Source organism: Lethenteron reissneri, chromosome 44, assembly GCF_015708825.2.
Source record: "Lethenteron reissneri isolate LAM-NWPU_2019-01 chromosome 44, ASM1570882v1, whole genome shotgun sequence".
NCBI classification, from domain to species: Eukaryota; Metazoa; Chordata; class Hyperoartia; order Petromyzontiformes; family Petromyzontidae; genus Lethenteron; species Lethenteron reissneri.
Window position 1 is genome coordinate 2,208,656 of NC_083822.1, and position 13,154 is coordinate 2,221,809.

Here is a 13,154-nt window from a genome sequence, read left to right on the forward strand (position 1 = left end):
CTTTGATTCGATATAAAAATAAACTTTTTCATATTTGACCAGGTAAGGTTTTTTTTCAGAAGCGAACTGACCATAACAAATGATAGATCAACAAAGTGGCTATTCATGAAATTTATGGCACCCAAATACTCTAACACGTTTCTAAATCTGGAGGGAAAAATCTGAGAATCTGGAGAAAAATCTACATGACCACGGGGAGAGAGACATGCAAACTCCAAATATACAGCAGGCATCAAGGTCGGGATCGAACCCATGACCTTCATACCAACGAGGAAATTAACATATTTCCACCGTGTAGAAATGGAGAATAGTGCCTGTGGACACAGCCATACCGGTTTACACACATTTTTCAGTGGCTTCACAGAATCGGACTGGCAAGAGTCCTGAACATGATGTCAGGGTCACCCTGTCGCGGTGTATCCACGAGGCAGCGTTGTCACTACAGTGCTCACTCAATCACCAAGCTGTGTTAACGTAAATCGAGTTAAATACCACTGAACCAAAGTGTACTCAACTATGGACCCCCAAAACCCTCTCTGCCTGTCATGTATAAGGAGTCGCACTGCAGACTCGATGCTTCAGTCTGTTTTGTTATCCGTGGTCTGTTTTTAGAGGTCCACATCTGTATTATGCTCGTCCTGTATTGCTACAGAGGACAATAAAAAAACGTATTCAGAGTAATGACAAAACTATGCTCCCAACATATTATTAAGAAGTCTGCGAATCAGTTCATTCTCCGGTAAAAAAACTAAACTCCCATTTGTGAACACCTGTAAAACCCTTTTGGTGCACTCCATATATTATCTGCACCATGCATGCGTTTATGTATGCTTGCGCACACGCCTCTGTCATTTTTATTTTTTTACAATTTGACAGATTTACTCACAGAGAACACTGTAATGTTTTTGCATTTGTACGCAACTGGCAGATGTATGGTAGACATCGAATGATGCCTCGACTGCACTCGCACATAAAAAATAACCATTATCTTTTGGCCAACTCGGATTTTATGCAAAAGCATCCCACTTATCTTGGCGATGCTTTTTTTTCGCGGAGCATTGCACCATTTGACCGGAGAGGGGCCTTGTAGCCTCGCCCCATGAGCGAACGCACGAACGAACGAACACATCTCAAGGGATTTTTTGTGGTTTCCTTTCAGAGCCCTTCAGTGCTGCCGTCTGGGTGATGATGTTCATCCTCTGCCTCATGCTGTCCGCCATCGCGGTGTGGCTCTTCGAATACCTGAGCCCAGTGGGGTTCAACAGAAACCTGGCGAGTGGGAAAGGTAGGTGATAATAAAGCAATGCAAGTGAAGGAATTCGCGTTGTCACGGAAGAAATACATCCTCATTTCCTACTGTGCATCGCAAGGCAACTGTGGTTATTTTTCTTTGGTGGCAAAGTCAATCACAATTTTTTTATTCCAATTTTTTTTTTCGAATTAGGTCATCATGCGAGTACAATGTCAAATAGGGCCTATGCATCGTCCACCATCGAACAAAGCCAAACAAATCGAGTTGTCACGTGTGGCAAATGCACCCACCGATTTTGTTTTCAGCAAAAACCGGTGACGTTAAAAAGCGATTAGAATTTTAAACTAAAACAAAAAAACTAAACTATGTTTTTTATTTATCAGGTAAGGCCCACTGAGCTAATATTGCTCTTTAACAGAAGCAACTTGGCCACAAATGATAGCTCAACGAAGTAGCTTATCATGTGGACATTTGTAGCAGACAAATACTCTAAAGTGCACGTTGTTTCTAAATGTGGAAGGAAAAACTGGAGGACACGGAGAAAAATCCAAGCGACCATGAGGAGAACATGTAAACTCCAAATATAGAGGCGTCAGGGTCTAGATCGAACCCACGAGCTCCTGCATACCAGGCAAGGTAGTTAACATCTCGCCATGCGTTATGCACCAAATTTCGCTGGAGGATTACATCCAGCATCACAGATATTAGCCACGAGCTCAGAGCTCGAGGCCTTTCAGTGTAACCGGTTTTGCTGAAAAACTAATTCTATTGGCACGTTTGTTCGGGTTAGGTGACAACTTGATTTGTTTGGTTGTGTCGGGTGGTGGAGGGTTATAGCTCTAACTGACGTAATGCCCAGATCACGAAGTCGGTTGTGAAAGCCTACATCTGAAATTATAGCTTCTTGGATTTAAAATAAAAATAATGGGACAACCCATAAATCTTGAACGTAACAGTGATAAGTTGAATACTATGTGATGGAATTTTGCATAAGTGCTTTGCATGCAATTTGTAAACATTACATCATCTGGTGTAAAGGCCGAACGTGGGCTTTCTGTGGCCGTGGTATGTAAGCGGCGTAATGTGCAGTCCAACGCTGCACTCTCTACATGCACACAAAAGACAAAGATCACCCTTATAACCATAACAGACTTGGGGCAAGTGCTGTTATAGAGCACCTATGAACGGCCGGCACAAGAAGTTGGATGGCCAGCAACACGCCTGGCTGCCTTTGTCTCCCTTGTGATGATGTTTGCACACCGCACCAGGTACTCGTTTTAGGCTAAGTTGACCTAGAGGAGGCTCAGAACCGGTTTAAATAATTGTCACTGGTGTTGGTGGTCGTGAGCAGGCATCGAACTCGGGTCGCTGGGTTCGTAGCGCAGCGAGGTAACCACTGTACACACACGCACACACACTGCTCACCCCTGCAAGCAAATTCAAGTGTTCAGCACTGAGGACTGGGGAGCCTTTGCGTCACCTCCCTATGTGGACGGGGGGGGGGGCTGCTTTACAAATTCGGTTGCTGCAAATGGAGCCCTGCACACTTACGCACGGCTGCTTCGGCGAGCACCACACACACAACACCATTCACCATTCACAGCCACTGCAAAGCGAAGAAAAGCATCAATGTTTCAGCCTACAGGCCTTCTTCAGGGAATACTGGGGTGTACAGTAATGAAGTATATATGTGTATATATTGGAAGAGGTGTGTGGATTTTTATGAATCCGAGGTTTGGTTATGGAAATCGTTTCGGAATGCATTTCACAGCTGAATCCAGAGAGGGCTTTTGAAGGTGGAATACAAAAGATGCGCGGAATTCATTTCCTGCATTCCTCCTTCTGGACGGGGCTGCGTAGGCAGCACGACCGTTATATTTTTGATCATCTAAGCCAGTGTCCACAACTTGTCCCTCATTCTATATGATGCAGAGTTGTCCAACTCGCGCCGTCCATTACCCATCATCACTCACTTTCATCTTGGCATTCGAGCGGAAGCACAACGGTTAATTTCAATGAAAAATACCCCACCATGGCGGTGAGTACGAATTGTTTGTTATGGACGAACACATTGTGGATGAGACAAAACAGTCTGCAAAGAGTAGGTCTTGTATTGAGGCTGTAGTTATTGTTGGCTCCAAGCCTCAAGACAGGCCTTTCCTGGACCCGGCTACAGCTCCTCTCTAAAAAGGGTGCCGCGGTGGTGAGATGTTAACTCCCTTGCCTGGTATGCAGGAGGTTGTGAGTTAGATCCCGACCCTGACGCCTGTATATATGGAGTTTGCATGTTCTCCCCGTGGTCGCGTGGATTTGTCTCCGGGTCCTCTAGTTTTCCCCCTTCGTTGAGCTATCATTTGTGACAGTCAGGTCGCTTCTGAAAAAGAGCTATATATAGTTCAGTGAGCCGTACCTGGTAAAATAAAAAATTTAGCTTAGTACTTTCGTTTTTGTTTAATCGGAGGGGGGGGGGGCAGTAGAGCTGTTGTGTGGGGGCCACTGTAACGCAACACACCACTAAGGAGAGTGACCTTTGGTGGGGAGCCAAAGGTACGTTTGGCGGTGCAGGGCCCAGCACAGCAGCTCCTTAGCACTGGACCCGGTCTCTCCTCGGCCTGTTTGTGAGAGAACGAATCGGGTTGAAGTTGCCTCCACGGACCTTTGTGTGGTCACGTCATGGGAGCCGCGTTCTACGGATATGGAACGTCCCTTGGCTGGTTTGGTGAGGTTTTTGTAAGCATGCATGCATGTATGTTGGACTTCTTTCGCACTCTACGTATCCCACCGTGCTAATCGGAGGTGCCGGGGGGGAAGGACAACAATCAAAATGCAAAAAGCAGTTTTAAAGAAATTAGTTTTCAATCTAAATTGAAAAGTGCATAGCTCCAGTGGCTTCCTAATATCTGAAGGAAGAGCGTTCCAGACGTCCGCAGTAGCGCATCTGAAAGTGTGCGATGCGGTGACCGCCCTCGTTAGATGACTGGCCAAATCCGCTGCGAGGATGACCGGAGCTCGCGCGTGATGGTTTATGTACCTTGACGAGATCTGCAACGTTGGCACCTCTCAAGTGCTCCCCTGTCAGCCTTCTTCGGGTTTCACCAACGAACGCGGCCCAGGGACACCTTACGCAATAAGATGCAGCACACAAAGTGTCGGGCGTGGTGCACGTGAATCCGCGTCTCACGTGAAAGCATCTCTCCAGCGCCGCCACAAAGGTGGGACTTTGCATGCAATATTTTTTCAGCAGATGTCGCTGCCAGATTTGGTCTCAAGTATGTCCCAGGTTCTGCTAAATTATTTTTGAGTGTAACTGCGCCTTAGAACATTGGCCACTGCCTATAACTACCCATTGCCAGCACGGTCGCTGCATGGCACTGCTTTCCCATCATGCCAGAGGTTGTGGTAATGCGATGCATTAGTGTCATCTCTATAACCTAGGTCACCTGAGTAAATGAAATTGGTATTGCGGGGCGTGGCGGCGCGTGCCTGTAATGCAGCAACTTATAATAATCAGGGCTCGATGAATCACAGAAATCGAACCTTGCGAGAGAGACACTTGAAGGGCAGCGGGGTGCTTGTAGGAAGCAACACAGCAGATGCTGTGTAGACTCTGATCACTTAAGTACGCATCCTAGAAGCACACACCGTGTGCTACTTGCCTGGGTAAATGAAAGCATTTACATGATTACAGAGTTATTATTTCGGGGGGAAACTGAAATTATAGGACATGGATGAATCTTAATTGATGAAATGGTTTTGTTGATTTAACCAGTTCCTGTAAAATAATGTTTCTGTAATTTATTTGGATTTTTTCTTACTTAAATACTACCTTATTTCTGTTTATTATAATATTTTGCCTGGAAATTCCCTTCAGATAGACCTCCCCATTTGCAAGCAATGTCCAGGGTGTCCACTGACACACACATAGCAAACACGTAACGACGTGCACAACCAACGACATTTAAAACATATATAAGCATCGACCTCCATCATATTTGCTAAAGGCTCACGGTGAGAACATTTCAGATGGGGGGAAGTTTCCCATTGAGCTCATAAAATGATCCATGAGCGGTGCCACCTGAACTATGACGTTCCTATGTCTGGACAAGGTAATTAATTTAAGTATTAGAGTATTAAGAGCGTAATTAAGCTGACACTTATCTCGTCTCTGTCACAGTGATGAAGTGAGGGCCAGCCCTGATCCCACGAGTCCCCCACCGCTTCTCCTCGTGAGTGCCACGGTGGCAAGATGTAAACTACCTCGCTTGGTATACAAGAGGTCGTGGGTTCGATCCTGATCCCGACCCTGACGCCTGTATATTTTGAGTTTGCATGTTCACCCTGTGGTCGCGTGGATTTTTTCCGTGTCCTTCGGTTTTCCCCTCCACATTTAAATACATGTGTTTAGAGTACTAAGCCACTTCGTTGAGCTTTCATTTGTGGCCAGGTCACTTCTGAAAAAAGCTATATAAGCTCAGTGGGCCATATCTGGTAAAATAAAAAAAAGTTTAAATAGTTAAAGTTGTTCTCAGTAGGCCGTGTAGATTTTACTTTTCTTCTTCCCCCCGTCCTGTTGGGAAACTCGAGGGAGCTCAGGGCGAGCACGGGTGCCTCGGAAGATGCAGTGTGGGCCTCAGCCTGCACCGGGTTCTTGTGTATTATTATTTGCAACATCTACATTGACATAATTTGTGTCTGTAGTAACATTACTATATTCATATTTAAAACATTAGCAAAACTACGTTAAGATAACGTTATTGGGTTTGGCATGTATGGCTCAAAAGTGTGAAAATTCCAACTTATGAGTTCCAGCCAGGGAGCCTTAACCCATCCTCCCACCTATGGTGCTTTCTCATTAAAACACAAATTCACATTTGTAAGGCGCATTCCATCCGTATATCCAAATGTGCCGTGTGGGAAGCAGGAAGTAAACCGAACCTGCAGGGTAAACGGCCAGAAATAGTGTTGGGCTAAAGAGTTTTCAAGACAGACTTCAGAATCAGAATGTTTATTTATACTGGAGGAATCCGATGAGCTATAAAGCTCTTTTTCACAGATGTCCAGTAGGGGCAGGTAAGAACGTTACAGCAACAAACAGTACAAAAATATGACAGTGCAAAGTACAATACTTAAATATATTAAACGATTCTTTTTGGTTTCCTATGACATAATCATCCTGCACCATGATGTGGAATTGACATCATTTTAATTATTAAAGAAAGAGATATCTTCCCCCATCAGGTAATTCCAAAACCCCTGGCCCAGAAGAAATACCACTGGGCTGTGTATGTGTGTTGAACTTCTTACGCACCATACGTATCCAACCGTGCTTATCGGAGGTGCGGGGGCAGGATAATGGACTATCGGTCTACGTGTGAGTAGTCTATAGGTATCAGTCAGAGTAATCTATGGGTCTCTGTGCGAGTCTTCGTATGCATGTTGAACTTATTTTGCACCATACGTAGCCAACCCTGCAAATTATTCAGAGTGCAGATGTTTATTTTTATGTGCACGTGGAACGGCAGTCAATTTATTTCCAGTGTAGATCACGTCTCCATTTGAAATAGTCTATAGAGTTAGATTTTAACGTTTTTTTACAAACGTTAAAAATACTATGGAACGTAGTCTCACATTCCCATCAGTGTAATGACAAGGGTAGCGTTCAACTTAGATGTCGATTCATGGTCCAAATCAATTCTAACGCTTTCAAATAGGACAGGGGGCAGCAACAAAAATGACAAGAAGAGCTATTTTTGTTAGAATTCCGTAACAAAATTCTCAACATTTCAAGAACCGCAATGCACTGTGTGGTGAATACGAGACTGTGGTTCCTTAATAAACAACGTCAATAAGGAGCCCTTAAAGAACCGGAATGCGGCTCCGGAGCCTTGCAGGTTGCCGACCCCTGACATAGGACAACACCCAGTTTGTTGACATGAACTTTACAATTACAGTGTTGTAGCTTTTCATATTCTTCAACCGTTACACATAATCCTACCACATACTGTGTAAGTGTATCCTGGTTGTGATAACGGAAAACTTGTCAACGGAATGTATTTTCGCCATTCACGATGCAGATCCTACGATGTGTAACATTCGCTGTGAATGATTTCACCGTTTAAATATTATCCGAGGAGGGAACAAAAATCATAGTTGGCATCATATTAAGTACATCACCCTGTTCAAAATCATCTTCAGTGAAGTGATATCGACACAATACGGTGTCTTAGTGAGCGCAAATTTCTCGAGTGAAAACCTTCACACCAAATTAGATTACTCTCAGAATAGTAATGCTGATAAATTCTATATTTTTAGGGCCCACTTGAACTGAAGTTCGTGAAATCCATTGCACTTGCGTTGCATCTAAGTTATATCCCGCACATATGCACGGGCAGTGATAGTAACACACTAGTGTCTCATAGCCAGACTCGAGCAAGTTGGAAGGCATTTACTAAATAAACGTTATGCAACAATAAAGCTAAAATATGCGGCCGCGACTTTGTTCACATGCTAATGAAGCTAATGAAGCTACGTCTATGCACTGTATGTATACATTTTGGAGTAATTTTCCTTGAATGCCCAGTGCTGTTAGTGTTCTCTCTTGTTTCACATTTATTTTGCGTTTATTTTACAACAATAACAATATGTATATTTTTAATATTGATTTGAAGCTTGCGTGACTTTACCGAAAGAACCAAAGAGTAATATATATTTTAATCCCAGCAGAACATCTCTCCAACATTCCACTTCCAGTGAAACTCAGCCTTCTCCCTTTGCTTCATGGCGATGATAAGTGACTTAGATCAATCAGCACTGTGACGACTTTTTTAATGACATCTAAATGTAATGTGGTCGCGTGGATTTTTTTGACCAGGTCCACCGGTTTTTTCCTCCAAATTTAGAAAGATGAATCTAGATTATTTATATTATTTTGCTGCTATAGATTTCCACATGATAAGCTACTTCGTTGAGCTATCATTTCTGGCCAGGTCGCTTCTGTAAAGAAGCCAATATGTCAGTGGGCCTTACCTGGTGAGATAAAACTAATTTTATTTTATTTGTATATATGTTTTAGGTGATATTTTTACCTTTCTTATACTGGATTCCGATTGTGTTTTTGCATTGTTGTTATATCACCTGCCCCGACTGGACATCTGTGAAAAAAGAGCTTTATAGCTCATTGGATTCCTCCTGCAGTATAAATACATCACATTCCTGCGGAGGGAGCTGGTAGGAACGTTGGGTTGCTCGGTCAATGGCCAGGGTCAACGGCGGCGTGGTGTATTCCGCAAATATGCCCGACTGTGAGGTCGGGCACAAGCCGGCGTGAGTAGGTTAAACGTTGAGTTTTATAAGAGCACCACGAGGTGACCAGCCCCCCACCCCTCCCATCCAGCCGCACCCTCCCCACCCAGTCCCCCCCCACCCTCCCCACCCAGCCCCACCCTCCCCACCCAGCCCCACCCTCCCCACCCAGCCCCTCCCCACCATCCTCTCGCCACCCAGCCCCTCCCTGCACGACGGACACAATAATCCCCTGTGGGCTGGTGTAACCAGGAGGTTCCTACCAGTATATTCTGATTCTGAACTAACATGCCGTATTTCCTCAATTATATAACTATATGCTGTGTGCCAGGCATCCCCATGACTGGACAGGCTGCCCCTGCAGTGAGCCTGTCTTCGAGAGGGCTTCCTGTTGATTCGTTTGTGTCTGATATAACCATTTTTTTCTGTTACCTGATTTATGTGCGAGTCCTTGAGAGTCTATGGGGCATGGAAACAATAGTTCCCCTGGCCTCTATAAATAATAGATAACTCGGATGAAGAGCCACAAATAAATCTAGTGTCACTGTAATTAATTATACTCTTTGGTTCTTTCAGTAAAGGCACGTAGAAAATTATAATAGATCACGACGTTTCGATCGCCACACAAGCGATTTTCCTCGAGTGAAAACCTTCACACCAAATTCGATTATCCCACCTGAGTTTCACTAGAAGTAGAATGTTGGAGAGATTTTCTGCTGGGATTAAAATATATATTACTCTTTGGTTCTTTCGGTAAAGTCACGTAGGTATAAAATAAAATAATATATTTTTAAATTAAAATATATATTTTATTTTATACCTACATGACTTTACCGAAAGAACCAAAGAGTATGGATTCCTGCAGTCACGAAAGCTTCAAATCAAGAATGTAATTAATTATGTTTCAGTGCAATATTATTTAAAGCATTTCGTATATGTAATATACCGCAGTTGATATAAAACTAAGGGTTTGACAGAATCAAAAATAATATATTTACCTCCAGCTTGGGCATGTGTTTCAAAATCGGTAGAAAGTAACTGTGGAAACTAATCAAAGATTTCCAGATTCATCCAGTTACATCTGGTCCAGAGTGGATTTTGATCCACGCAGTTTTTCACTACAGAGGCTTGCCTGCAGCTGGGCCACTTTCGTGTGATCCATGTTTTCCACTGCTGCGCGAACACTTTGCTGGTGCCAGGTCATGCCGGAAGAGCACCGGCACGCCTGGCCAAAGATGATGGCCTCCTCCACTCATTTCTCAGGCAGTCTCACTGAGACTGAAGTCTGTTTGAAAATTGATTCACCAAATCTGAAATAATTTCACGTCATTCTGCCTCAGGCAGATATATTTATCTCCCAACAGATTTAATTTTGAACGCGTCACACTTTTGGTTTATGGCTACACGTGTAAAATGTGGACTTGCTTTGATCCAGGCTAGAGTTGTACACCGCCACCGCCACATGAATTCAGGCAGACATGTCCCATGTGACAGGCTGAGCCTGCCTAGCCCTTTGGCTGCTGTCTATGGTGGAAACATGGGCTTTATCCACTGGGCCTCGCACAGTAGCAGCAGATACATCACAACTCGAATGGAAGCTTTAAAACTATGAACAACAAGCACATGGCTTAGACTCAAATTCTAATCTGGGTTGGAAAAGTAAATTGGAATAACAGAGGCTCTCGTGGTTTAGTTTTTATTCATCAGTGACAGTGAAATGTGTTTCCTGGAATGATACGCAGCACACCTTTATGGCCAAGCATTATCGGTCTTACATGAGATACGGTATTGGGCTCCGTGTAGTTTTTAATTTACCTCTTTTTTATGACGGTGCTGTTATACGAAACAGAGATACGCTACTGCATTTTGCGGAGCAGGTAGATATGTATTTCTGAATTTCATCTGTCCTCATTTACATAATGCAATAAAAGGCCTTTAAAATACTAACGTATAATATAACACCACAAGAAAAACGGCTTATGATTTATTATACAAGAAAATATATATTTGCCCTAAATTACAATCTAAACAGCTGGACTTTTAATTGTATGGATTTCGTAACCATAATTTTGGTTGTGTTAAAGGTTTCTATGCTTATATTTAATCCAGCTTTATTACGCCGTACCTCTCGGACTATCAAGGCAGTGAGACAAATGCTTGTCCTGTCTTCCTTAAAACTCAGCTGTGCAATCTTAGCGCAGAGAATAGTGCCAACATCACGACAAAAGTGTCGTCATGTGGTATTCAATATTTGCTGAGTCTTTACACCCCGTTTCACCGGACGCAGTGTAGCCGCTATCTTTAGTTGGCTCTGCAGTCGGCTTGGACAAATATTGGTGGTTGCAGGTGTTACGTCTAGTTGGAATCAAGATGCACGATAGGCAGCTAGGCTGGAAGAGCATCATTCGTTTGCAAAAGCGCATGTCGCAATGTGCTCTTGTGTGGCATGTGTGATGAGTCACTTGATGGTGGAAAGTGGAATTTCAAGACGTGCATTTCTCATGCTCCTGCACCCACTTCACAAGGACACTGTTTGTCAGACAGACATCGTATTCGCCATGTACTCAACTCGCATATCATAATAATAATAAAATAGATGTAACATTATAATGTACTGTATTGAAATGCACAGAGTCAGTGTGATAAAATGTGTTACGGTTCAACATAAAAGGGAAGCATTGTTAAAACTCGTGAATAAGAATCAAAATTGTTCATTTGCACATACTATTGTAATAGATACTGTATAGTAAATAAAATAAAACATAAAATAAAGTAATGTATATAGATTTATTATTTTTACTTCAGTCCTGATGCTGGCTTTCTTGTCGGAAGGGGCGTATTGAGTCACCGCAAGTGCGCACACACAGCACGCAGCGCACGCACAAATACACACACACAAACACACAGACACAAAGACAGACAAACACACTGAGCACGCGCACAAGCACAAAGACACAAAGATTAAAGATCCCCCGTATGGCCTTAACAGACTGTAGGAGCAAGTGCACAAAGACACACACAAAGACAGACACACACACGGGGCACGTACGCACACACAGATGCACACACTTACCCCAACAATCCCCCTTATAGCCTGAACAGACTGTTGGCGCAAATGCTGTTAGCGAGCAGCGCCTATCAAGGGCAGCACGGCAGATGAGGGGGTCAGTTGGCAGCACCACGCCCGGCCACCTTTGACTCCCCAGTGGGAATGTTCACACTTCGCAATAGGTACTCATTTTAGGTTGAGTCGACTTAGGAGAGGCCCAGGACCCATTCACATAATTGTCACTGGTGTTGGTCGTGAGCAGGAATCGAAATCAGGTTACCTGGTTGATAGCGAAGCATGTTAAACATTGCACTACAGCTCCCCACACATACACATACACGGGGATACGCGCGCACAAACAAAGACAAATATCCCTAGTATAGCTTTCAGACTATTGGGGTAAGTGCTGTTCGAGAGCACCTATGAAGGCCGGTAAGGCACACGAGGGAGTAAGTGGCCAACACCACGCTTGGCCACTTGTGTCTTCATATTGGCAATGTTTTTACACATCGCACTAGGTACTCAATTGAGTCACACACACATGCTCACTTTCACAGACACACTCACTTTCATACACACACACACATGTGCGCGTGTGCACACACAAACACTCACTCCCAGCACATGGCTGACTCATTACATCTTGCGGAGGATCGTTCAGTTGAGCAAAATAGTTCTGCGGTTCAGTTTGCAAGTCCGAGTTTGCGTTCGAAGTCGATGTAAAAAAAGATATATTTATGGAAGCTGGATCATAATGTGCGGGTGTTCGTAAGTGTGGGTATTCGCCAGTGTGAGTGTTCATAAGTGCGGGTGTTCATAAGTCGGGTGTTCGTAAGCCGAGCACTCCCTGTGATATTTTTTTGCAATTACCAGTGCCAATGACAGTTTATTTTGCATTATATTCCTACTTTACTGCGATGCACAGCATTTGCTTTTCCTGCCAATGCAATAAACAATGTCCCATAACAGCTGTGATATTTTTTTGTCAGAAGCGCACGGAAAAAAACCCTCCCATCACATCTCTATTTAAATATTTCTATGCTCATAATGGTCCAATTGTCCTTTGCACACGGCCAGCATCCTAAGGAAAAGGTGCACTATCTCTCCGGATCTCAAACCCATTGCATGTCTTGATTTGAAGGAGCATCAATCATCACTGGTTCACGTAAACATTTCCATATTTGAGACACTTGGCAGAATAGTTAGTTTTCCCGTGCATTGATAAACATTTTTTGCAAATCTGAATTTCTAACTAAATTCAATACAATTTATAAAGCTGACTTAAAGCTTTCGTGACGGCAGGAATTCATATTCTTGGGTCTTTCGGTAAAGTCACGTAGATAGGTTCAAAGAAAATAATAAAAAATATAACAGAAAACTACGACGTTTCGATCGCAACGCAAGCGGTCGTTTTCAGGAAAAGGGGGGTTTGCTTCCAAGGGAAACTTTTTATGAGGGTTTGAAATAGGCGTAGCCCAAATGTCAGCAGCCAATGATAATGTAAGTGTTCGGCAGCGAGCCCGGCAGTGGTTCGTTTTCCACCAATCAAAG

The 13,154-nt window shown here is 43.6% G+C and overlaps 1 protein-coding gene across 1 annotated transcript in view; it reads left to right on the forward strand.

The window, feature by feature from the left end:
- LOC133353671 (glutamate receptor ionotropic, NMDA 2C-like) overlaps positions 1 to 13,154 on the forward strand; it is a 280,052-nt gene that overhangs the window by 208,026 nt on the left and 58,872 nt on the right. Inside the window, exon 9 of the mRNA XM_061570100.1 lies at positions 1,160 to 1,285. Within this exon, the coding sequence (XP_061426084.1) occupies positions 1,160 to 1,285 (126 nt within the window). The remainder of the gene's footprint in view (positions 1 to 1,159; positions 1,286 to 13,154) is intronic.